At 40.9% G+C, this 25661-nt stretch overlaps 3 protein-coding genes across 3 annotated transcripts; 1 reads left to right on the top strand and 2 right to left on the bottom strand.

Annotated features, from left to right (window-relative positions):
• Window positions 1-11: 11 nt before the first annotated feature.
• On the bottom strand, window positions 12-4895 carry dpep1 (dipeptidase 1; the record flags this gene model as incomplete). Its single annotated transcript, XM_079286453.1, has 10 exons — window positions 12-191; window positions 1248-1383; window positions 1476-1551; window positions 1681-1765; window positions 2122-2298; window positions 2764-2833; window positions 3653-3803; window positions 3899-4031; window positions 4516-4642; window positions 4768-4895. 10 exons carry the CDS (start codon window positions 4893-4895, stop codon window positions 12-14), a joined length of 1263 nt encoding a protein of 420 aa, XP_079142579.1.
• Window positions 4896-11622: 6727 nt separating this feature from the next.
• sult5a1 (sulfotransferase family 5A, member 1) lies at window positions 11623-14110 on the top strand (the record flags this gene model as incomplete). Its single annotated transcript, XM_079286444.1, is given in 7 exon segments — window positions 11623-11761; window positions 11941-12047; window positions 12049-12144; window positions 12490-12616; window positions 12740-12837; window positions 13174-13354; window positions 13974-14110. Coding segments are annotated over 7 exon segments (885 nt in total).
• Window positions 14111-21257: 7147 nt separating this feature from the next.
• On the bottom strand, window positions 21258-25423 carry hp (haptoglobin; the record flags this gene model as incomplete). Its single annotated transcript, XM_079286431.1, has 4 exons — window positions 21258-21821; window positions 23006-23289; window positions 24953-25032; window positions 25401-25423. 4 exons carry the CDS (start codon window positions 25421-25423, stop codon window positions 21258-21260), a joined length of 951 nt encoding a protein of 316 aa, XP_079142557.1.
• Window positions 25424-25661: the final 238 nt, after the last annotated feature.

The raw sequence follows: 25661 nt of genomic DNA, 5'->3' as shown, positions 1-25661 counted from the left end.
TGATAGGCAGCTTATGAAACGGTTACTGTGATAAAAGCCTGGAGAGCCAGTGTGAGCACAAGGGCCAGTGTGCTGAGTGAGTGGACGGCTCCAGCATTGCGGTAACCATAGCTCGTCCTGCACGAGTTCTTCACCTCGTCATATGGAATAGGAACATCATCCGGACTCTTGCCTGCGAGACCGTCACGGACCTGACACACAAAGATAAGACCGTCATGCAGTAGACAGAGAGGCAGCATGACAGGTGTGTGTACGTTGACTCGCAGGGTCCACCTGCTACCAAAGCGAGTCCTTCCTGATAAAAAGAGCCAATTCGGTTTACTTATGATTCCGATCTGTATTTCGGCTGCAGGTTTCTGAACAGAAGTCCAAACATTTTATTTGTGTGCGCCTACGTATAATTGTTTTACTGCTTTTGACTGATCAGCTTTTCACTGTTGTGGCCACCAGGTACAGAAAGTACAAGATACATATGGATTGTTAAAAGTGAGAGTTGTGCTATGTGTTGTTTCCAGGATAAGTTAGGCATGTCAATCATCATACATCTTCAGTTCTTATGAGGAAAAAAAAGCTTTGCACAATTAGAAAATAATCAGTCGTCATAATGCATGAAAATGGCCTCTGAGTGTTTAACTATCATATTGGATAATTATCATTATTGATGCATTAATGTGTGCGAGGCATTTTAATGTTGGTCGAGGTGGAGCTAAATTGAACAATTGTATATAGTGTAGTATATTCTACAGTAGTCCCTCGTATTATATAAAATCAAATGTTTTACATGTAAAATCATAATCTGTCAAGTAACTGTTGTCAAATACATTTACTGTGGTAAAAATATACAATATTTCTCTCTGAAATGTGATCGGGTAAAAGTAGAAAGTAACAGAAAATGAAAAAACTCAAGTACAGTACTTGACTAAATTCCACCACTGGCTGCTAGTGGTTCCTGTTTCCACGGAAATAACTATCCCTGGATTACTTTTGAAACGGGAAAAGAATTCCTGAATATCATGACTACTAAGATCTTGAAGAGTAAAAGTGTACTCCAGGGTGTGGCAGTACACCATGCACATCATTATTGGCCAAAAGCATACGTTAAAAGTGATCAAATGTTCTAGCTTGTAACTGTCTATTTATAAATGTGTAGGCTCCAAGCCTAAATCCAGATAACCCTGGTGTGTGTGTGTGTGTGCGTGCGTGTGCGTGCGTGCGTGCGTGCGTGCGTGCACATAGGTAAGTCTCACCTGCTCAGCCTTGCTTAGGACTCTGAGCAGGTTGTTTCCCAGAGCAGCTTTGATCTCCTCATCAGTCCATCCTCTCCTCAGCAGTTCAGCCACCAGTTTGGGCACCTTGGACACGTCCTCCAGACCCTCTGGTAGTCTGAGAGGATGACATGCAGAGGAATACAGTTTCACAGTTGAGTGTTTGTTGTCTTTTAGGTTTCAGTAAAAGCTTGAATGTTTTGAACTCACCTTGTAACCCCGTCGTAATCTCCACCAAAGCCAACGACGCCCGCCCCGGCCACTTTCTTTATATGGTCAAAGTGATCTGTGATGAGAGCGGTAAACATGAAGGTAAATGGGATGGACACACGGGGGGGGGGTTTATAGAAAGAATGATGAATGTTAATATTTAACCAGGTTTACAGCAGCTGTCATGATCATAACAGTCGTTTACCAGCAACATGTGAGATAGTGGCAGTCTTGCTGCAGGTCACATAGTCATTGTAGAAGTTCACCATGACGATTCCTCCCGTCTCATTCTGGAGAGACAGACAGGATGTTACATGACTCGAGGGTATTGACCTCCCTTTTCTCCCATCTATCAAAGTGCATGTCTCTTGGTCATAACCGAGTTGCTTTTTTTATCTCTTCTTGTTATATTACAGTGCTGCACAATAACCCGCTTCTTGTTTCCTGGTTCATGGCCTTTAACCAGGAAACCTACTTTATGCATGTGTCAGTTAAACTGGACACAAGGGGCCAATTTCCAATGTCAGTGGTGGAAAGCAGCTCGGTCACATTAATATGCAGTCTGTCGTTGTAAATTAAACCAACTGTTCTCAACCGTTTTGGCTTGTGAAGTGTGTACTTGGGGCCCCTTGCTCGTACCACTCACCACTCTAATGAGAACGTTATCTGGGACGTTCCTCTTGTGTGGACAGATGGTGTAGGCGGAGGAGTGGCTGAAGATGACCGGAGCTGCAGACATGTCCAGCACCTGGTTCATCACTGCTTCAGTCACATGAGCCAGGTCGATCAGCATCCCCAGACGGTTCATTTCCACGATTAGTTGCTGTTGTAAGCAAGAACGATGATTATATCGATTAAAATATATTTATTTCAACAAAAATATGACATAAAATCCTTATTTCTTTTGTTTCTAATGTCACTAGTTCACCCGTTCATGAAATAACAGAAAGTATTGTTGAAGAGATGTGTTCAGCATCAAAGTCATATGAAATCTGATTTAGTTTGATGTAGGACTGCTTATAGGCACCCTGTCCAACTAGTTGGATGAAAAAAATACATGTACATATAGATATTATTAGATTAGTTTCTGATAGTAATATTTTATGGAAGATGTTCGGTTGTCAAAACACAGTTGTGCTAGAACAAGGCGTCATTGTAATTGTGTGTGCTGACATTTTATTTTTAAGTAAAGTTTGGTCGTGCTTGTAATAAGCTCAAGCTGGAAGACACGAATGTAACTTATTACACTTTTAAAGATTCATTTGCCCAACCCTGCTTGTTGACTGACCTTGCCAAACGGGGACAGGCCACTATGTTGAGATGGTTCTGATCCAGTGTCAATAAGCCAGTTATCCGCCCTGACGAGAAAAAAACAGTTACCATACTTCAATACTTTGGTGTCAGGGAGAATTCGTTTTTTCCACTTCCTTATGTATAATTCATGAGGTTTTCTTCTGCAGTTACACTACATGTAGCCACCTGAAGTGATAAGGGAACCTGACACTGCTGCTTGAGGGCTCAACAGGCCTGCAGGAATCCCCCAAACTCCCGACAATCGAAACGGACCATGACGTCTGATGGAAATACACCACACATACATGGCCGAGGCTAACTAAAAGCTAAAAGGGCAACAGTTCATCAATTGTTGCGACTGAATAACAGCATTAAAACTACTGTGTTCATTTATGTTGTTGTTTACGTGTGACATTGACCTGTTTATGTGCATAGGGTAGTGGTGGAATGTAACGAAGTAAATGTATCTGAGGTACTCGTACTTGGGTATTGTCATTTCATGATAGTTTGTACTTTTGACTCCACGACATCTAATTGACACTAATTGTAACTTTTATGTAAAAATGATTTAGTCATACAGGCTAATTCTCATCTACAGTGCCTGGCAGGTTACACATTAAGACTACATACAACACATACGACGAGCCAGAATATAATGTGTTATTATAGATTAATCTAACCAAAAAGAAAAACGGGGCTGAAATGATGAATGGTTTAGTCGATCGACGGGAAATGAAAAGAATGTTTGACAACAGTTTTATTTTTCAGTGGCAAAACAAGTCCTGGTTTCAACTTCTTCCAAGTGAGGATTTGCTGCTTTCATTGACTTAAGTGTGATTTTTTAGTTTGATGGGGTAAATCTGCTGTGTGCGGCTGGCTCTTACCAGGGTGTGTTGCATGAATGTGTGAGGGTGAGGTAGCGGACCCCCAGCTGGTACATGGTGCGCAGTGTGCTCAGACTGCTGTCCAGGGAGTGACCCCCCTCCACCCCGATCAGACTGGCTGTCTTGTTCATGTTGAAGGCGTCCATGATGTCTGTGCAGTGCAGACATGAGAGAGGAGATGAGATGAGATGGGTGATTACGAGAGGTGGCAAATGTCTCTGAAATTACAAATACGCCTCGTCTCACCTTTGCTACTGGTGGCAAACATGAAGGTTTCAGGGTATTTCTGACACATCCTGTGAACCACATCTATCTGCTCCAGTGTTTGTCTGACAGCATCTTTGTACTGAGTCTCACAGGGAACATAGGCCGACCAGAACTGAAAGAGGAATGCATGAATTATCAGCACCGCTGTGTATCCAGGGAGGGTTTACAAAGCTACGTTCCTTATTTGAACCGCATCCCTTTTTATTGCGTTATTGATGATTGATTAGACATGCTTTGTTTACAGAATATAACCTGGAGTGTGAGACACAGTATTTCTTTTACAAGAGCGTCCCTGTAAAACACTGAGCCAAGGGATACACAGGGAAGGTGCAGGTGGTTAGACACAGCAGGTTTCAAATAAGGGTGGGGCAGACAACCACGAGAGGAACAGAGAGGAGCAGACAGTGAAGTGAAGCAGACTGAGGAGGTGCAGGAGATTGAACGCAGCAGTGTCTAATTAGAGGAAGGGCAGACCCTCACCGGGGTAAGACAGACAAAGGCAGGAAATAAAGTGCAAGACACATGGAACATCTCAATAAAACAGAATAAATCACTGAATCAAAACATGAGTCAAGTACGTTATGTTCCGTACATACCTGCGCTCCCAGCCGTCCCTCCTTGATTTTAGGGATGTTGGTGTGTGTCGTTTCCAGAGTGTTTAGATCCACTTTGTTGAGCTCGTTGTTGAATTGCTTACGGAGCTGCCATGGCAGGTCGTTATGGCTGAAAGACCAGAAAGGTAAAAGGTCACAGCCTCAGAGATCCTTTTCTCAAAACTCTCATCATCAACAGTGATTTAACAGCAGGGACGAAAGCTTTGTCCAGATACAAAAGACATTTGCACTTACCCGTCAATGAGCGGGGTCTCAGTCATCAGCTGCAGAGCTCTGGTCATGAACGGATCCTCAGCTGAGGTGGAGGTACAAGAACTGACCCACAGCGCAAAATATGCTGCTGAGATAACCTTGGAAAGCATTTCTCAAACTTTGACACACTGTTGAACGCACTGCTCTTCTTTTTCTTTGTGTGCCTAAACTTCCTTCTTTGTTAGCTCATTCGCAAGATCTTGACCTTTCTTTAACGTCTGAGTAATCCTGATTCCACTAACGGCTGTTTAAACAGGTTTCTCCACGGGTTACCGGTTCCCAGTCTTTTAGTTTTTTGTTTGCATTTATGTCGATTCTTTCAGATTCTCTCTCCAGCTTTCAGTCCGTTTCTGTCTGTTCTGAGATGAACTCATCGCTCCTCCTCTGTCTCTCTCCTGTTTCTCATTACAGCGTCTGCAGTCATAAATGCGACACAGTAGCTTAACAATTCTTACAATCTCTACACCTGTTAAACATTGCATGTTGGTTAATGTGTTATGCACCTTTTGACTGCTTCTCCCACAGTTCAGAACATGTGCTTTGGACGAGAATATCTTACAGTTTTAAATGTATTGTTCCAGAACTGCGTAGCAGAACCAGCACAGCAGTCTGGAGCACATGAACCATCTTTAGGGTGAAGACAAGTGATGAGGAGTTTCATACAAAGTCACACATATGTAGAAGAGATGTATACCGGTACTACAGATTCTCACATAAACTAAATCTCAATAAATACATTTTGCGCCACAGCTTGAATGATATGAGGAAGAGACCCTGAACAATAAGGGTGCATGTGTTTATATGAATATTCTTCTTTTGCTTATTCTCAATAAATTCTGTGAGAAGTGATACTCCAAGTGACGAATCCACAGAGAATTATCGCCCAACTCTGCAGTTTTCCTCAGCTCATGTTTCTTTCTCATTGTCCATGTTTTCAGCTGTTTTCAGTAAAAGGCCTAATAACACAACTGTACGCTGACAAACAACAAACAGCTACTAACAGCGAAAGAGAGAGCCAGCTATGTTTCTCAGGAGTTGTTGGAGACGAAACAGAGATATTAGATGAGTGAATATTGGACTGGTGTTATAGGGGGAATTTAAATGAATGATAATGTTGCTCTGGAAATGCTGGACGTGCAAATAAGCAACTGCTTGAATGTTCGGCAGAACAACGTGACAATGTTGTGGTTTTGCTTGTTTCTGCTGCCGTAATGAACTTCCCTGACAAAAACAATGTTTAAACATGTTCATGTCATGCCAAAATGAAGCTGAATTAACACAGAAATCCAACACAGAACACCTGACTGTACATTAATTAAACACTATGGGGCACTACAAACATTCAGTATTTCATTTGGACTTTAAGGACTGTATATATGCATGTAAACACAGACGCTCACACACACATATATATCCGGCTCATACACACAACAGTGACCGGTTCATTGGATGATAATTGAGAGCCTTGTGTAATGATTACAATGACAGGGATTCTCTTCATGCTGAATATGCACTCAGAGCTTAATCTACATGTAGATATGTATATGTAGAACAACAGATGAGATGCCCTTCTGTCAGCATTGATTTACTGCTTCTATCGACTCCATCTTCTTATCTTCAAGGCTGCTCTTCAAATGAGTCAATAAAGATGACGATCTCCAGGAAATGACGCCCACTTGAGTGGGTCAAAGAGTAACATATGAATTATTCAGAATTCATATGTTTTATGTACAGTTTTTATTTTATTTCATACTTCCCACCTCATTTCAGTGAATATAGTGGATTATTATTGATGGATTATCATTGATGAGTTACACAAGATGCATCATAGGTATCTTGTAGCTACAGTGCTGCAGACTAGATAGTCCGCTTTTCCAGAAGAACAAACGACAAAGCAGGTTCCATTTGTGTGAGACGTTTCTTTAAATTTAGAAAAAACACTTTGCACCTTCAGCAATTTACGCTTAGTTTAGTTCTGACTAATATTTCAGAAAAAAGTTATGATATATTTATTTATTTGCATTGTTTAGCTATTTTGGGCAGTACCAAAAATAAAAAAGTTTTTCTTTCAACTGGCCACACAGTATTTTAGCCAAATGATTGACAGTAAAAGTGCACTTATCTCCATAAATGTCCTCCACTGAAGTAAAACTAAATACATGGAGATATAAACATCGAACATCAACAAAGTCAAGCAGCAGAGAAGACTATTTAAGGGTTGACTCATACCGTACGTGTCCAAGCATCACCGACATGAAGACTGAGGCGATGATGTAGTCGACAGCCTTTACCCATCAAACACCGACTGTTCTCATTCTCCAGCTGCCTCCTGAAAAATAATGCCCAGAGTGAGATGATGTCATTCATCACCTCATATGTTTACAGAGTTCTAGACCAGAGGTAAAGTTGGTTAGTTAGATAGATAGATAGATAGATAGATAGATAGATAGATAGATAGATAGATAGATAGATAGATAGATAGATAGATAGATAGATAGATAGATAGATAGATAGATAGATAGATAGATAGATAGATAGATAGATAGACTTTATTTCAGACTCGGGGTCCATACAGACATGCTCTCTCATCATTGTCTCCCTCACTGTTTTTCTGTCTTCCATTTGACCCAGCCTTACAAGAGGTTTTTGCATTGACTTTCCAGGGACAGCAGTACACATACACCAGACTGCCACAAGGCTCGGTTCTCTCGCCAGGACTGTTTAACCAACATTTGAAACATGACTTGTCAACTCTTGAACTTCCTGAGGACATACTGTTAATTATATATGTGGACGACTTACTGATTGCTGCTCCATCAGCAGAGACATGCGTGAGTGCAAGCCACCAGGTGCTCGCACGATTGGCTGAGTGCGGGTTTAAAGTAAGCAAAACTCAGGTTCAACTCTGCAGAGGTTGTTGCCTTCTTAGACCGAGTCATGAGCCATCCACTTTCACTGAGCATGGTGTTATGGCTTTTGTAACATACAGCAGGACTTATCCCTCTATTGATAAAACAAGCACATGGGGTTACTCATAGTGGAAGAAAACAAACATTGACAAACATGGAGCTACATTGGTGGCATCCTTACCCAAAAGCAATGATACAGCAATATGTAATTGATTGTAAAATATGGAATGAACATAATGCTAAACCAACAGTAAAACCAACCATGGGCAGCTATCCAGTTCCTACAGCGCCATGGCAAGAAATAATGATCGATTATAGACATGGGACAAGAACAACGAGTTGGGGGTCACAGGTCCATGTTAGTAATAGTCGACTGTTTCTCAAAGTGGGTGGAGGCAGTCCCCACTAAAAAAGAGGATGCCGCGTCAGTGATAAAATATTTGGTAAATCAACATATCCCTAGGCTTGGACTCCCTATGAGGATAAGATCGGATAATGGAACACATTTTTCAAGCAAGGACCTAAAAAAGGTAGAGGCTGTGTTAAACATAGCGCACTCTTACGGTTCAGTGTATCACCCGGAGTCCCAGGGGAAGGTGGAGAGAGCAAACAGAACTCTCAAGGACAAATTGTCAAAAGCCTGCAGAGAAACCGGCCTCCATTGGGTGGAGGCATTACCACATGTACTAATGAGCATTAGATCATCAATAAACAGCAGTACAGGTTTCTCTCCCCATGAATTAGTAACAGGAAGGAGGATGCCAGGACCGGCATCCAGTGGCCCTCTGAAGGAGCCTGCAGAACTATCAAGTATAGAGGGTAAAGTATACTATGATGCACTAACAACATTGGTAGCTTCCCTCTCTCAACAGGCGCAGAATCAGCAGAGGCAAGCCAAGGATCGAGCTCCCCAGCGGAACCGTGAAAGAAGGAGAGTGGGTTTGGTTAAAAGTCATTAAAAGAAAATGGACTGAACCAAAGTGGACGGGACCTTACAGAATAGAGGCTGCCACCACACATTCAGTAAGACTTGAGAAAAAAGGGTCAAACTGGTATCATCAGACTCAGTGTGCAAAGGCACAAGACAACCAAAGTTAGATTTGCACTGACTGGCAAAAAGACAAAAAAGCTCTGTGCCACGGGGAACTTTGGTTTAAACACTCATAAAACATTAACTAAACCAGGCCCTCTCCCAGGAGAGGTTATCACTGCCTATTGTGTTTTATTCTTTTTTGTTTTTTCTGTTACAATAGCCCTCCTTTCGTGCTCCGCCTACTGTGCGTTGGCAAGACGCCCAGATGTGTGTGCGCAACTGAAAGTATCTGTAATAGTCAACAGCTCTCCTCTTCTTGTGGAATAAAATGACCAGAAAATTACGAGGCACTGATACACAGGACATATCAGGACCAAACAATTCAGTAAAAACCAATCAGCCTTCATCATCAGAAGCTAAAACAGCCTTAATAGCAGTGCTCACTTTGCTTCTGTTATTAGTGGGTTTTTCTATCTTAATTTGGTGTACATCTGTAGAAAATGGCCAATAAGGCCCCCTAGGTCCAGACAAAGACGTCTGTGGGGATGTGGGTTACGAGAATCAACTTGCGTACTGGGACTCCTTACCTTCTGTATTGTTGTCCCCATCCTATTTTACGAGGGTTACCAAAGGTCACTGACGAGACAGAGTGACACTGATGTAACAACGACTGACCCTACTCCTAATAAAAATGTGACTGACAAAAGAGGGATCTGTTCCCAGACAAATGCTCCTCACTCAGTGCCAACAGCTGTATCAACCTCTGACCCAACAGGACCCAGACCGATACCTCGACTTACACTCTGACGATGACTATCAGGACGCTGACGGGGGTGGATGCCATCCCCTCCAGCCACTAAACTACGACGATGTTGCTGTTATAACCACTTCCAAATAACTCTGCATTAAAAACGCGCATTTAAACTGTCGAACCATTTCCACATGTGTCAAAAATAATTGTAATGTGCTCCTTTGGTCTGCCTGCACGCTTACATTGCAAAATGACGACTGATATAGCAATTTATATTCACACTGTTAAACAGTGTGAAAAGAGGGATTGTAGAAATATGCTAATGGTATTTACAGGCATTAAACGTATAAGTATTATGTGCGTGTGTATGTGCGTGTGTGCTCATTTGCAATAGTGTTGCGTGTGTCATAGAGCAAAGGTTTGAATCTCCGGGTGAGGCACGCACGCGCTTCCCGTACAAAGAAGACGCTCTGACACACAGGTGGTTTAGCTTCAACTCGTAACTAGATGTGTTGTGAAGCGGGTTAGTCCGTGAGATATTATGTAGTAACAACAGGTGGAAAGCAGGAACAGCATCTTCTCTGTCCATGGGAACTGGAGGACTCTCACACACAGTGGCCTCACCCTGGCGTGTGTGTGTGTGTGTGAAGATAACTCGTCCCTGTGCAGGACGAGGTCACCTCCTCATGAGAATGAATAAAGAAACAGGGAAATGATAGAACGGGGCTCACAAAACACTGAGAGGAGAGATGCGTGGACCGAGCCCTGACTTTCTGTCTGTTGCTAGGGATACTTAATCAATTATTGTGTTTTGTGAAACCATAGATCTATGTTGTTTATGCTTTGATGCTTGACTTATTAAATTCTTAATACTTATAGATCGTCTACCGTCTTCTGTTCATCGAATGTAATTCCAATCAAAACGATCTGCGCGGGGTCCTTCTGAAGGTGTAGTCTTTTGGAGTCAGATTATACGGTGGTCTTTTTGCCCGAGGGTAAATCCCCAACATTACCCAAAACAAGTAAAGAGAATTAAAGGAGACTGAATTTTGGGGAAGTGTGTCTGAAATGATGCCCAGGACATCAAGAATATTTCCATTTGATGGAATGATGTCGTCACAAAACATGGAGAATAACTTATTCAGTGTGAACATCGTATTATGGCCTAACATCATTGAAGAACTGTAACAAGTTGATACAAAATAAACACGAGACACTGTCAATGTTTCTATCTTTTCAAAGTACTTTAAAGGTGCAAAGTGTACTCCAAACAAACAGATTAGAAATTACCTCTAACTTCTGGGTCCATACAGTCTAAATTATAGTTAGTTATTTCAGTTATTGAAAAACTAATACATTTGAAAAATAACTCAAATGCATAGACACCAATTAGGGGCAGTACGGTCTGTGTACGGTTAGATAGTTTGTTTGTTGGATAAAATCAAAAGAGGCAGAAACAAAAGTGCCACGGACCCTGGTCTGGTCTTCCGGCCAGAAGAACTCACCGACGGGAGGAGAGCGGCCAGCACTCGAGAAACAAGTGGAAAACAAGACAGTACAGCAGCGGATAGTCGGTTAGCGTGCTCATTTTAGTAGATATCTTTGCAACACACTAATAAGAGGTCTTTGATATAACAACACTGTCATTTAATTCTTTGACTGTTTTATTAAATGATGGCCATATCGCACACATTTGAGGAGCAACATGACAGTAAAACCAGGGTTTATGCTGTTAAAATATGTGATTAACTATTGACAACTAGACTGGCATTAAAAGGTATTGTTAAGTTCCAGAAACTACTGTAATTCTGGAAACATAATGTACAAACCCTAGGCTGAACAAAGTAACAGCAGGAAACTGGATCTAGCTGTCAGAGCAGCGATGATAGATGGCTGGACCTATGTGTTATCTTTGGCAAATTTAGCAAGATACGCCTGACACCCATTTGAGGAGTCCGTTTGCATTTCCCCTTTTCAGCTCATGTGAAGCCTGTGTGGTCGTCACTCGCTCTCTCTCACAGAGCGGCTGGAGTAGAGAGACCGGCACAGAGCTACAGAGAGCTAAACACAAAAGGAGAACTCGTCTAGAGGCAGCTGAAACAGAGAGACAGAGACCAGAAAACGTATCTATATCACGGTTGGATATGGCCAGGTTGGATGTCGTAGAGACCTTTCATGGTTTATTTTTTCCTGGACACCTGCACACACAGGATTCCTTACAACTTGCTCTCAAATTTCCCTTTCAGGACACAGATATCATCATTGTCTCTTATCCAAAGTCAGGTAAGAAGCGATGATCAGGATACATGGCGCTTGCGGTGTCTGCAAACATATTGCAACTAACAACATGAGCACATTGAGTAACAGACATAATGTCGAAATGCATTTAAGCATGTAATAGTATGACTGGAATTTACATGATGCATTACTACACAGCATGCTCCTCTCATTTCTTTAAACAGGCACCACATGGATGCAGGAAATTGTGACTCTCATATCCAGCAGAGGGGACCCCGACGTGTCCCAAACTGTCCCAAACTGGGCTAGGGCTCCCTGGCTGGAGCATCACCGCGGTACTGGAGGCTTCACCCACCAAACCTCGAGTCATCACCACACACCTGCCACATCACCTGCTGGGCCCCACCCTCCAGGGCTCCAAAGCAAAGGTCAAATTCACAAGTTTATTTGCCTGTTTGGACCACAGAGTACCGAGATAAACCAATAAATTGGCCCTGGCCAACAAGTATTTATTGCAGACATATCGGTATCAGTGTATGTGCTGGCCGATAAGTATGACGAAATTGTAGCACCGAAATGCTACAAAGGTTTTGAGGTAATGTAGTAACAGTGTCACTAGTTCTGAGACAGCTCTTATTGGTTTTTTTAACTCTAAAAATGTTGTTTATGTGAAACAAAAAAATATATATCATTATTAGATTTTTAGAAATTGCTGAAGCTATACAAAGGGCGGTACAAACATTCGGACACTGTTGTTCTGTGTCATTTCACAGGTCATCTATGTGAGCAGAAACCCCAAAGATGTGGTGGTTTCCTTTTATCACTTCCACGAAATGGCCAACTTCCTACCTGAGGCAGGCTCATTTTCTGAGTTTTTAAATCGATTCCTGGACAGCACACGTGAGTTGACATCAGGACAAAAAGACATATTGAATTACTTTAATATTTACATTTTTTATGAAGATATGCCGACTGCAGCTCTGCAGCCAAAAGTGCAATTAGTTGTGCTTTTCTTTGTTTCAGTGCACTATGGCTCCTGGTTTGACCACATTAAAGGCTGGACCAGTCAGACAGCAACGATGAACAATCTGCTTCACATCACCTATGAAGAGATGTCGATGGTAAAGGAGAATTGATTCATCACTCTCATCATAGACATTTGTCCATAAACAATTTCTTATAAGATACTTATTTGTCTTGTTCCCCAATCACAAGAACGGGGGCGGGTCTAGAAGTGGAAGTTCATGTTGTGAAAATGTTGCTCTGTCACTTCTTCAAAGCTTGCCTTCAAAACACGACTTTAACCTTCAAATCTTACTTCAGAGGCTATAATTATTTATAAAGCATTTCAAGGAAGCTGTTGCAAACTGCAATCGAGATGTTACTTTATGATTACTTTTTATCTGTAACATAAAAAAAAGATTTCAGTATTATGAGTCTCTTCTTCCTGCTGTCAGGACATAAAAGGTGCCATAAAGAGGGTGAGCTCTCATCTACAAAGTCCCTTACTGGAGGACGAGGTCAACAACTGTGTGAAACACTGCAGCTTCAGCAGCATGAAAGACAACAAGATGGCCAACTACACTCTGGTCACTGAGGAGATAATGGACCATAACAAGGGCTCCTTCATGAGAAAAGGTGGGGCTTTTTTTCTATTACATGCTGATAAACCAAACGCGGTTGATTGATTGTGTCCTATGTCTCACAATATGGGATCCAAATAAAAAAATAATAAAACAGTGGTGACCAAAATTGGAACCTGTTATCAAACCGAAAATGACTTTTACTACAATGGTTCCCAACTAGAGAGTCAGAACATCCAAAAGAGTCCCAAGATCAATCGGAGGGGTCACAAGATAATTAAAGGGATTAATATTCTCATTACATCCGGACTGACAAATTAAAAAAGAGAGCAAAATGAAGTATCTGTGGCTGTCGCAGGCCTGTAATAAGCCCGGCCAATCATTCTCTGCCCGGGAACTCATTGCTCGTCACTGGCGTCTTCCACAAGCTGTTAGTAAGTACGAACAATATGCTTGTTTTTTACTTTCATTATGATATGTTTACGTTTACATTTATTTAAAAGGTTAGTTTGTCTGTAAACACATGAGTCAACAGGTCTGTTTATAAGCATGATCAGTTGAGGAGGAAAACATATTTGTGCTTGAATCATATATGCACATTTACCTGCGAGAAGGTTTTAAAATGATGTATTTGGCAATTAATTAAATCTTATTGTTCCCTCCCTACAATTCAGGTAAGATTGGAGACTGGAAAAACATGTTCACAGAGGAGCTGAATCAATATTTCAAAAGTGTCTTTGAGTCCAAGATGAAGGACTGCACTCTGGAGTTTGTGTGGGATGAGCAACATAAAGAAGAGAATCCCAAATGAAAGAATTGAACTGAAGAACACCAAACTGTGAAAAGAGCTAAATGGAGTTTGATATGTTGGATTGTGTGAGATGGATCACAAGCGTTCTCTACGCTGTGGGTTAAATGAATAAAAGACCACTTTGGGACATGTAATGCTCAGTAACCTTCAATGCCTTTATATATATTGCAGACTTGTTTTTTTCAATTCACCTGTGTTTGATGTAACACTTGATGATGTATTCACTATTTTGATTAATATTATGCATGAATAAATCTCAGATCAACCGAATCCTCTTTTAAACTGGACCACAACCGTGGTCCAAATGATTTGTTTTTGGTTCACTTGGTTGCTAATGTGCAGGACGAGCAACGCAACTTTAAGCCGCACAACATTGAACAGAGGGGTACGGACAGGCCACAGGTTTCAATATAAAGCTCCTCACCCAGAGGGCTGAGCTGTCCTTGTGTGTCTTGTCAATTCACAGAAAGTTGCTGTTCACCTTCCAGTTTCCATGCACTGGAGAGCTTTGATCGAATGTGTGTGTGTGTGTGTGTGTGTGTGTGTGTGTATAAGAGCTAACGTATGGTACAGATTGTACGGAACACACTGTGCTCTGTGACTGAACTCTGATAACTGAAGGAAAGGCATCAGTCTGGTAAAGGTTGATATGAGCATTAATCCACAGAGGCCCATAGCTGACAGACACCTGCTTATATGACTTATGTCCCACAACAAAGACAGTTCGTTGAACTCAAATTGTAGATATCTGTTATTTAGAGGTCAAAAGAGTTGTTCTCCCTTCTTACTAAAATCACATCAAATAAAAACAATAGAATATTATCATACTCCGTAAATGTCATTCTAACAGCACCTATCCTCTGTATATCATCTGCTGGAATGTCCGTTTCTTAAGAAATATAGCGTCCTTGCACCACTTTTTGGCATGAACAGTACAAAGCATTGTGTTTTGTCTGTTGCAGAAATCTGCTTTGTTAATACATTTGAGGTAGGAAGGACTGGAGGAAGGACCGTACCTCTGTCTGGTTGAAAAGGTCAGTTATATTTATTCGTGTGAAAGAGGAAATGAAACAGGAAATGATCCCAATTGTAGTTTGTCTAGACCATATATTTAAGTTGACCTTTGATAACAGGTTATTCACTAAACCATATAAACAACACCACCCTGTCTGGAACCGTTTTTTGTTCACGTTGTCAGTTGTGTGGACTGTCCAGCCTAACAGGTCTCTTCCTTCACCTTCTGACATTGATCTTTGTTAAACGTGCACTGAGTAATCCAGCTGACAAGGGGCTCCGATGTGCTGTTGTATTAGCATCCGCTGCTAATAAAGTCCATGCATGGTCACACATACACACACACGACTGTGGCATTTGTGCTTTTTGCTGTGCACACACACTCTACTTCACACTTCTCTATAATGAAAAAGTATCATTGTTGCTAGCCTGTTTTGACATTTGACATGTTGAGCAGCACAAAGACTTATCTACTGTTATTTAGCCCAAACGAGTTTTGTTAATGTTCACAGAACAAATGATTGAATTATCACATTTATCATTCGTTAAATGTGTACATTTCAGAGAGGTGTTTTTATTCTGGCTAACTAAACATCTGCTCAGGTTGAAGTTGGGCTGAGCTCTGCTGGAAACATCCTCAACCAATAAGAATAATTAAAATACATGTAAGTGCTCCTAACCTAACAGATGCAACATTGCTAATAGGATGCATATTTCTTTCCCAAATTCTATTTGTTATTTGAACTATTTCAACCATGTAAACTGAAGTACACTTCATAACACATTTATAACATGTCCTCCGAAATGATTTGTTTGATTGGCTCAGAATAAGATCTTTACAACTTGTTTACAGATTTATTTTTAACAGACTTTCAAGACAATGTTTAGAAATCATTGCTCAACTGGACTGTCTCTCCTTTTGCTCGCCAGCTTTAGCATCATATCCTATTCATTGTTTGAAGTTTAGCTGCAGAATATCACAAAGTTGTTGGTTGTTGTGAATGGGAAAGTACCTGGAGGTTTGAAAGAAATGACGTGATATGACTCCTCTGGCCACCGGGTGGCCTTGTTTATATCGCTCACAGGGTGAAGGCATTTAGGAAAGACCCACCGCGTTGCACTTTTCAAGTTAAACATGGATGCATCAACCTTTCTATAGGCTCAAATGTGTCTTAAAGGTGCTCCAGTTTTACACATACAAGGGTCAGTTTACTCATCATGGGGAGTACTACTCACTGTGAAAACAAGCTGTGTGGCTCTGGAGGGAGCTTTGTTTGAGTCTGGGGAAATTCCAAATTGGCATGATTTCTGCTCTCATTAGCAAAATCAATGCACATTCTGAGAGTATGGCAACAGATGCACCTCCAGTCCATGGATATTTATATCTATGTGCATCTCTCTCTTCAGCTTCTCTTTTTTTTGGGATGATCATTTTGTGCATCATTTTCTTTAAGCAATATTGTCAGTTGGGTAATTTCAATATCGCCCGATACTCATTGAAAGGTACTCAAATGAGGATATCTCGGCCTCTACTGCACCAATTCTGATCTGCACCAAATCTGCACCAAATCATTTAAATATTCATTCCCTTATTCATTATTTAAAAGGTTACTGGCAACTGTATAAGAAAACCCTAAAAACCTTTTTTCTTTGCTACTGAGTGATGTCAACTCTGACCAGGAGTACCAACTGTGGTTCCTCACTGGTACGAGACGGGTAATGAGACCAGGAGATCTGAAGAGAGTCACGGCAGGCGGTTGTGTTCATGACAAGGTGTGACAGTCGAGGATTAGTATGAGAAGAAAATGCTGCTCCACATTTAGAGAGGACGGCAGGAAACCACATAATATGTGAGAGGCTGTATGCCCGGATGATGGAAGCGTAAGAGGACAAAGAAGAGCTTTAATCATTTCCATGAGCTGGTTTTGTTCATAGCTCACTGAATTACATTTTTTTTTGATATTGGAAGTTGGGCAAACTAACAACGATAATTGATTTTGGCATTTAAGTATCGACTGCTCCCAGAACTCTGAACTGCTGCCGGCATCTCTGACTTTGTAGTCTGACACACCGGATCTAGACTGTGGCTATAAGTCTGCCATTGGCCTCCTATTTCATTCTCCTCCAATTCCGCTATCTGCACTATATATTTTGCAAGGGCACTATCGCTACATCCTCTGCCTAGCGCTGCCCAACACCATTGTGATTGGTTTAAAGAAACAAGGCAGAGCATTTTTCCCCCCTATAGCAGGATGATAACGTGTGGAGTCAGACCATTCTTTAGTGCTGACACGGCGCTGTGGAGTTATACACGTTTTGTGAATCAACTCAAAAGGGTGAGGCGTTGCTCTTACAAACTGCTGCTTTGTTTTTTTGTTGAAGAAACAACTGAGCCAACCAGTCTTTATGGGCGGCACTAAGAGTGAATAATTGGGACATCTAACAATAGTTAGGGTCAGCAGGTTAATCACTGTGCGTAGTACAACAATCACAATATTTAAAACGCCATACAACAAATAAACACAACTTCAACATGTTCAAGTTTAACATGTTAGCTACATGTTATTGACAGTGCCCTCAATAATGGACTTGATGGGAACTATCACGGCACCTCATTGCACATTGTTGATTATTTAATCAGCATATTGTATTTAACAACAGGTATTCTAAAGAAATGTGCTGTTGTCCACCGTAAACTGATTTAATTTATGCTAAAGGTCAGTGGTGAAAACATATTATTGAATGTATTTATTTACATTACAAAAATGCTTTAGTCGGTAGAGGTGGAGCTACGCTATGAATAGCAAATGTAGTGAAGTAAAAATAGCAATATTTCACTGTGAGGCGTAGATGTATAAAGTAGCATAAAATCAAAACATATCTCAGTCTAATGTTGCCTTCTTTTAGTGCTTGATTATGTGGTTGAACTGGTGACAAAAGTGACATATCTGAGCCTGAACAGGACACTCTTGACAGTGTAAAAAACAACTAAAATGCCATTTACACTTCCTTTAAGGACTCGATAAAAAGGGTGGATTATTGTGAATAACCGCCAGGAGGAGAGAGATCAGCACGACAGTGGCTCAGACTGGACTTCCTCATATTTTTAGCTGATGCGTGTTCTGACGCTCGATTGTTTTTGTCTGTTTCCTGATGATGTCAATTTAATATTTGAAAGGAAGTATCATTCAGAATCAAGCAAGTAATAATAAAGCTTATCTTTGACGAATAGAAGACAGACTAAATCCTGTTTAGGCCAGCAGTGGAAAATGATACAGTACGACATATCTGTTGTAATATTGCCTTTTCAAAAGCTTCGTGTGTTTGTGTGTCTGGGGTAAGTACAGTCAATACGAAGCTCAGAAAGCTTCAGTTTCCCAGTTACACATGAGGACAGAGTACATAACCCGGCAGCTGAGTACACATCAGGCTTCAAACAGCAGACTGGCTTAGAAAATACCATTCATTTATGTTTGATGATTGAATATACAGATGGCCGGTATCAGCAGAACAGTCGGGTACAACGACTACAACACTGGTAATTGTCATCATACACTGACTATATAGCTTTACAGAACCAGTAAAGACCCTTGCACCAAATCTGTGGTGCAAGATTTCAACTTTCAACAGTTGAATAGATGCCTCATCAAAACAATGTTTATTGTAGATTTATGACTGGAAAAACGTGATGCACGGTGCTACACTGCATCCTAAGTTCATCCTCAGGTTCACAGCTTTCAGATGATGCAGACTTGTATCTACCGCTTTCTCTCCCTGAAGACTGTTGTCGATTTTTCCACAACGACAACTTAAGTGTCGGTTAAACTGCGACCGCATAAACAGTCCAGTTACAACAGGTGAGATGCTGATTAAAACTGTGTCTATTTCAGAGGTGAGGAACACATGCAGTAATTAAATGAGAAAGTGTGTATTATACTTCGATTTGACGATATACAGTATGATAATCACTTGACATGTAATTGATTTAATGCAATTAAAAAACAACTGACACCTACATACTTATGAGCACTGACTGAACAAGTTACCTGTACATTGTGTTACTGTCTTAAGGGTTGGGCTTGTGACCTGTTAGCCACAAAGAAAACGACTATATCTGACTATATCTATACATATATATATATATATCTCTTCACCATCTAATTCTGGATTCAACTGCAGTGAGACTGTTGGTGTTTTGACCTCAGTCGGGGCTCTGCAGGAGTGATGGAGCCAGAGAGAGTACATTCTGAGACTGGTTGAGAGTAACGGCCCTTGACAGGGGTATTAATATTTTAGAAGCCAAAGAGGAGAACCTCATGCACCCTGCTGCAGACCTGCTGAAAGTACTTCCTTCAACAGCGCCGCTTTTGTTTTAAAAAATGCCCAAAATCTTGATTGAACAGCTGAAGAGAGAAAGCTTGTCTCAAAGTCTCTTTCTACTGTCAATCTGACATCACTGGCTGTGAACCCAGACACTCTCATGTATGTACCGCTGGCCCGTCACGGACTGATGTTGTGATGTGTAAACTGAGCCTTCCAGTTAATGCCTCAAGTGAGGATTTGAACCATCCCAACAAATTACTCCAATCAGATGCTTTAACTTACAGTTTTGGGGCATGGTTATAATTGGCAATAAAAGTAAAAACGTCCACAAGTATGAACCTTGTCCTGGATTCTACTACGTCTCTGAACTATACTGGGAGTATTACCTTATCTGAATCAAGGGCAAATTTGTGATTTATGATTTTTGGGCTATAACTGACCTCACTTGAACACTATTGTTTCAAAAGATATCCCTTCATTTGGTGTTTTGATGATATTGGTGGACAGCAGTGTCTAACACGTTGGGTCAAAAATCTCCCAAACATTTCTTCAGGGGTTTGTCACCGGCCTGTAGCCGCCGACCCCTGAAAGTCTTCTCATGGATCTCACTGTGGCTATGAGACACAGACGGCCTGCCCACATTCGTTTTGCAACATGTTTGTTGGTTTAAGTCAGCGGTAGCATTCTTTGTCAAAGCTGTCTGTAGAATCTTTACAGCTATAATTAAAATATAAAATTGCACACATATTTGAGATGACAGTAATGAAGAGTGTCATTGCCTCAACCTGAGCTTATATATTCTTATTATACACTGAAAAAGACCGAGAGGAATTCAGTCGTCTCTGCCTTCCACTTTGATTGTTACTTCCCGCTTATCTTTCTCTACCGTACTGTACTGGCTGGACAGGTAGCTGTCATCACCCCACTTTTTTTTAGCGTGGAGAAAAGCATTTGATGTTGAGGCAGTTCATGGTCTGTGGCAGAGTGGACACATCTGCCAGACAAAAATATCTTTCCAGTCCCACTACTGCTGTTGGGGGAAAAAACCCATCTGTGAGCAACACTTGAAAACATCAGATTCTGAGTTGTGTCATTGTGTCATTTCTATTCCATCGTCGAATTTTGCTTTCACGCTGATGACTGCACATGATGAAATGTTGTCTCAACCTTTGACGCCCTCAAGTTGTTTTCGAAAGTTAACCGTCGAACAGTTAAACATGTAATGTGGGCACAGCAGTCGACCACTAAAGCAAAGAGGCCTCAAAATGAAGCTTATGGAAAGATCACGGTCATGTCAGTAGATCTCCTGTGTTAAAGTCCAACATTTTGTTGACCCATCCATCCCCAGAACCAAACATCTCAAGTGTTTGTATCTGTTCTAAACAATAATAGCAGTAATCATATAAATGTGGGGATAACAGCACACACTTTGTCTTTCTTGTTGGGCTTTCATAGAGTTACTCCACTCGAGTCATTTGTACAAATGAAAAGTGACAGTTATAGTGGTGGAAATAATGGAAAAGGGAGCTGGATTAATAACAATGTCACACTACTTCCTCCTTTATAATTATATTGCTGCTGTAATGTAAACATGTCGTTTTTGGGCATTTGCTGATACTGGTCAATACTGATATGCTGCCGTTGTTCTTCGGAGGGCAATTCGTGTGTATTAGGGCAAACAAGAAGAATTTCAAATACTGGATTTTTATTTATTTTTTCCTCTCTAATCAAAACATTAAAGTGACAGAACACAGCATTTAATAAAATTCACTGATTTCTCTCCAAAATCTAAAGAACAGAGGCTGAGGCTCTATGGCTGCCATGAGAACATCTTAGACATTGCATCAGAGCGCAGAGCAGGTGATTTCTCTGTATCTCCTCTGATGACACTGTGGATCCAGGGCAAATACGAGGAAATCTTCATATAGACTCCGTATTTGTAGCTCTTGCAGGACTTGTCAAAGGAAAGGATCCCAGCAGCGTAGATGTGCCCATTTTCAGCATCTGTGACAGCCAGAGCGCTTCCTGCGTCGCCAAAACAAACATTTTCCTCATACTTGGTGGGTCCGGTGCAGAACATGTTGTCGTCTACAGATGGTGTGAGCTCGCTACGTTCATATTCTGCCTTACAGTCAGAGTGATTGGCCAGGGGAAGTACAAGGTGTTTGAGTGATGTAGCAGGGGTGAAGAAGATCCCCCAGCCCCAGCCGGTGATGACCCCTGACCCCCGCACGGTGTCTGCCAGGTCCTGGCCTCTCTCTGGCAGGGGGATGGGGGTCACTTTATCGCTCATAACCACAGGCTCCTTCAGCTGGATCAGCGCCAGGTCATTGTCCCAATCAGATTGGTTCTGGAAGCGTGGATGGAGAACAACCTGGCGGAGGGAAGGTAGAATACCAGAGATGATTGCATGTTTGGTCTTTACTCTTTTCATTGTCCTTCCAACGGAACTGCAGTAGCACAGCAAATAACAAATGTCCCATCTGATTATACAACATGAAATAGGTGTGGAAATAGATTTATTTTTTCAACTCCGTTAAACATATTCCATATCTTGTCACTGTCTGGATTTATTATTTTTACAACCTGTACATTTTTTAAAATGAAATCATGAAAAGATCGAAAGCAACAATGATTTAGTTTGTCATACTGTTCCAAATATCCCAGCCTATCTGTGGCACTCAGTTCCAAGCCCACCTGTTCATACTGAAGACAAATATCTTTAAAAACTAGTCAAGAATAAGGTTTAGCGGGTAAATGGTGTATTTGACTGAGACTATTTGTAGCCGGGGATTAATACACATCCGGTGCACTAGTGAGTACTGCTGACATCAGGACCGTGTAAAGCAACTATTCCTAAGCCACTAGGGGACCTCAGAGCGCCATCTAGTTGGCCGCAGGGGTACTGCCAAATGGTAAGATTACATTTAAAAGAATAATTGAGGTATTTTTATATCTAAATGTGCTCAAGAACAATAAAAAAAAAAGTCAAATTAAAATGCATAATGATTTCAATAATTCAGCTGTGTTTGAATAGCATCAGGCCAATCCCAACACAGTGTCAGGTAGAGACAAACCTGTCATGCCACAGAGAGCTCGCTAATGTTCCCACGCAGTGAAACAAAATGGTGCTCGGATTTTGATATGAAAAAGTGTTGTGGGAGACAACACTGCGCCAGTAAACGCAACAAAGAATGCGGGAGAAATTATGACCCAGAATACATACAATTTCAATTCATAACGGCAAGCTAAATATTTATGTTGGACATCACAGATGACAAAGGGCATACCACATTTTACTGCTCAGCTTATTTCTCATTTATTTGGGAAGGTGATCCTCTGAATTTTTTCAGACATCCATTTTTCTCTCCAATTGTTATAATGTTGCAGCCATAAAGACTTTTACATATTTCCTGCAATGCAGGACTGCATTATTGGGATCTATGGAAATCCGGCACTAATGACGAACAACATGCATTTGAATTGCGGCTGCTGTGGCTTGAACATGGTCGCATCGGTAAAGGTTTGTATTTCAGATCAAATGTCTTTCTCGCTCACCTTCACTACAGCAACCTCCCTGGAGACATCAGCTTCTGCCCGCCCAGTGATTCCCAAGTACACTTTAGGAAGGACAGGATCTTGACCCTGAGCGTCCGCTCGACTCTTCCTGACAAACAGGTTCCTGCCAGCCGTCAAAACCCAGCGCTCAGAGATGAGAGCACCACCTGCATAGCCTCCGTCCAGCACCCTGTCAGCAATGTAGACCATGGCCTGCCAGGGGACATGAGGAGCCAGGGTCCCCCCAATCATTCTTCTGGACCGGAGTGATGGTAACCCGGAGGCTGGGAAACAAACAACAGGACATATTTATTCATATTATACGGTATCGATATCTGTGTCTGTATACTGTTTGTTGTTTTGTATTTGAACGATTCTTCTTGATTTGTTTCATAGTCACAGATAGTGTTCCCATATGACCTATAATGTAAATTTAGTAAACACAACAAGGCTTTTGATGACATTAATCACATTTAGTTAAAGATGATGCTTCTGTGGGTTTTGAGTGTTCTGCTTACATCTGGTTCAAATCTTGTCTATCTGGTGAAATTCAGACTTTTGTTTTCGGTGCATGGTTTAAAATCAAGTGGTTGATAAGGGTGATCCACAAGGACTAACATCAGGGCTCCTCCTATTAACTATCACCACCATAGGCCTCCGACTCCACCACAAACCAGACTTTATCCTGGTTACAGTCTACTTTCTTTGATGGCATTTATGATGAAACTAAAAGCTCAATCTAAACTCTAGGAAGAGAACTGGTATACATTTCACGAACACAACCTTCGGCGTTCCTTTTCTTTTCAAATCTCAATGAGTCCTCCTGAATATATAAAGCTCAGCTAACTAACTAACTACTTCGATTAATTCCAAGATGGCTGTTTTGAGCTCAGATATTAACGCTTGGCCAGTTTCAGTAGTTTATCTCTGCGTGTTGAACACTGTTGACAGCATTTTTGTTCTAACCCGTTTTCCTTCTCGTAGAAGTTTAACATATTTAATAAAAAATGGTCTCCTTGACACTGAGGTTATCACGTTGTTCCTCCAGAAACACTGGCCTCTAATTTATTTATTATGACGCCAAGAACAAAATCCATCCACTCGCTGTGCTTTGATCCACAAGTCCTTTGTGCTGCTGAGATAATCATGAAAACTGGTTCACGTGATCTCTTCAGAGTGATGCTTAGTACACAGATGGCTCCATTCTGCACTGTAAAAATGTATTATTCATGATTATTAACGGTGTTATTCTACATCGTGACAGTGTTTATTTACCAAGAAGTATTGTCTTGTTTAAATCAATGTATTAAAAACAGTAAACAATGGCTTTCAAGCTTTCAAGCGGAATTAAATGAATTAGTTTGATGCATTGATTAGAGAGACTGCATGAATATGACATATGAAAATGGTAGATAGTTCTGTTACATTTAATCTTTGTCTCTCATTATTTTCATCTTTTTACTGATAATTAGCTTCTTTTGAATCAACAAATGATTCATCAAACTCTTTATCCACTTGTACAATCTCTTAAAATCTGTTATTTTTCTTATGGCTTTTATTCCTAGTTTTGACTGTGCTGCATTTTGTAACTATTTTTGAAAAGGTGCTAAATAAATATTTTATATCAAAAGTAATTGGAATTGATTTCCATCAGCCTCAGCTGCTAATTATTAATGCTAATCAGTGTGTGTGTTAAAATAATGTGGTGAACATGGGACACATCATACCTGCTAAACTTCAGCGTGTTATCATTGTCATTGACAGTAGTTCACATTGGCAGTTACCCCAAAGCAACACTGTGCTTAAGTACAGCCTCAGCTGCTGGTGCTTATGGCTGTAGACTGATCATAAATATAGAATATTGATGTAAAAACTAGAACTTGTTTTTTAATTAAGACACCATGTTTATCTGTGTGTAGCATGTTTGTGTTTGCTAGCGTGTGCTACCTGACACGGAGCGTCTGGTCCTTTCTTCGGTTTGAGCCTGACAGGCACATGCAGCCAAGTAGAGCAGAGTCAGAGAAACCCTTCAAACAACAACACATTCACACGATGAACAAACACTAACTGTTTCATTGTCCATTTAAGGATCGAGAAGGACAAATTGTAAACAAATCAGTTATCCAAGTATTTGATATACCAGAGCTCACAAATCATTTCTGGATCATTATTGTAAAATGTAACCATGTTAGATTGCATTTTAAAAAGATATTAGATCAGTTCTTTCATAGTAAAACTGTGATTACTTACAGATTGTAACCCTTTTGCTGTAATTATTGTTAAGGCTCAGCTATGAATGTTTTTAGTCCTAAATATAAAATATTTGAGACGAAGGAAGAGATTTACAATCAGGTGTATTCAGGGAGATAAATGACTAAATAATATTTTAACTTACCACATTTTGTTGATGATATTCATCTTCTGCAGTGATGGCTACAATCTCTTCTTCTTGAGTGTGCTGTACATTTTGGAGCAGGGAGTATTTATATCTGTTGAGATATTGAGCGTCTGCCAGGGGAACTTGTGCTTGGCAGAAAAAAGTTGATTCTGAAATAAAGGTTTGCGAAATCTGAGTTTCACCAGCGCAGGTTTATTGTGTAATAAAGGGAATTCAGGTCAGTCTGTAACGCTGCACAGTAATGTCAACAATACCACA

This window comes from Melanostigma gelatinosum (assembly GCF_949748355.1).
Source record: "Melanostigma gelatinosum genome assembly, chromosome: 2".
Classification (NCBI taxonomy): Eukaryota; Metazoa; Chordata; class Actinopteri; order Perciformes; family Zoarcidae; genus Melanostigma; species Melanostigma gelatinosum.
Note: the sequence above shows the minus strand (reverse complement) of the source record. Positions and strands in the feature narration are given on the sequence as shown.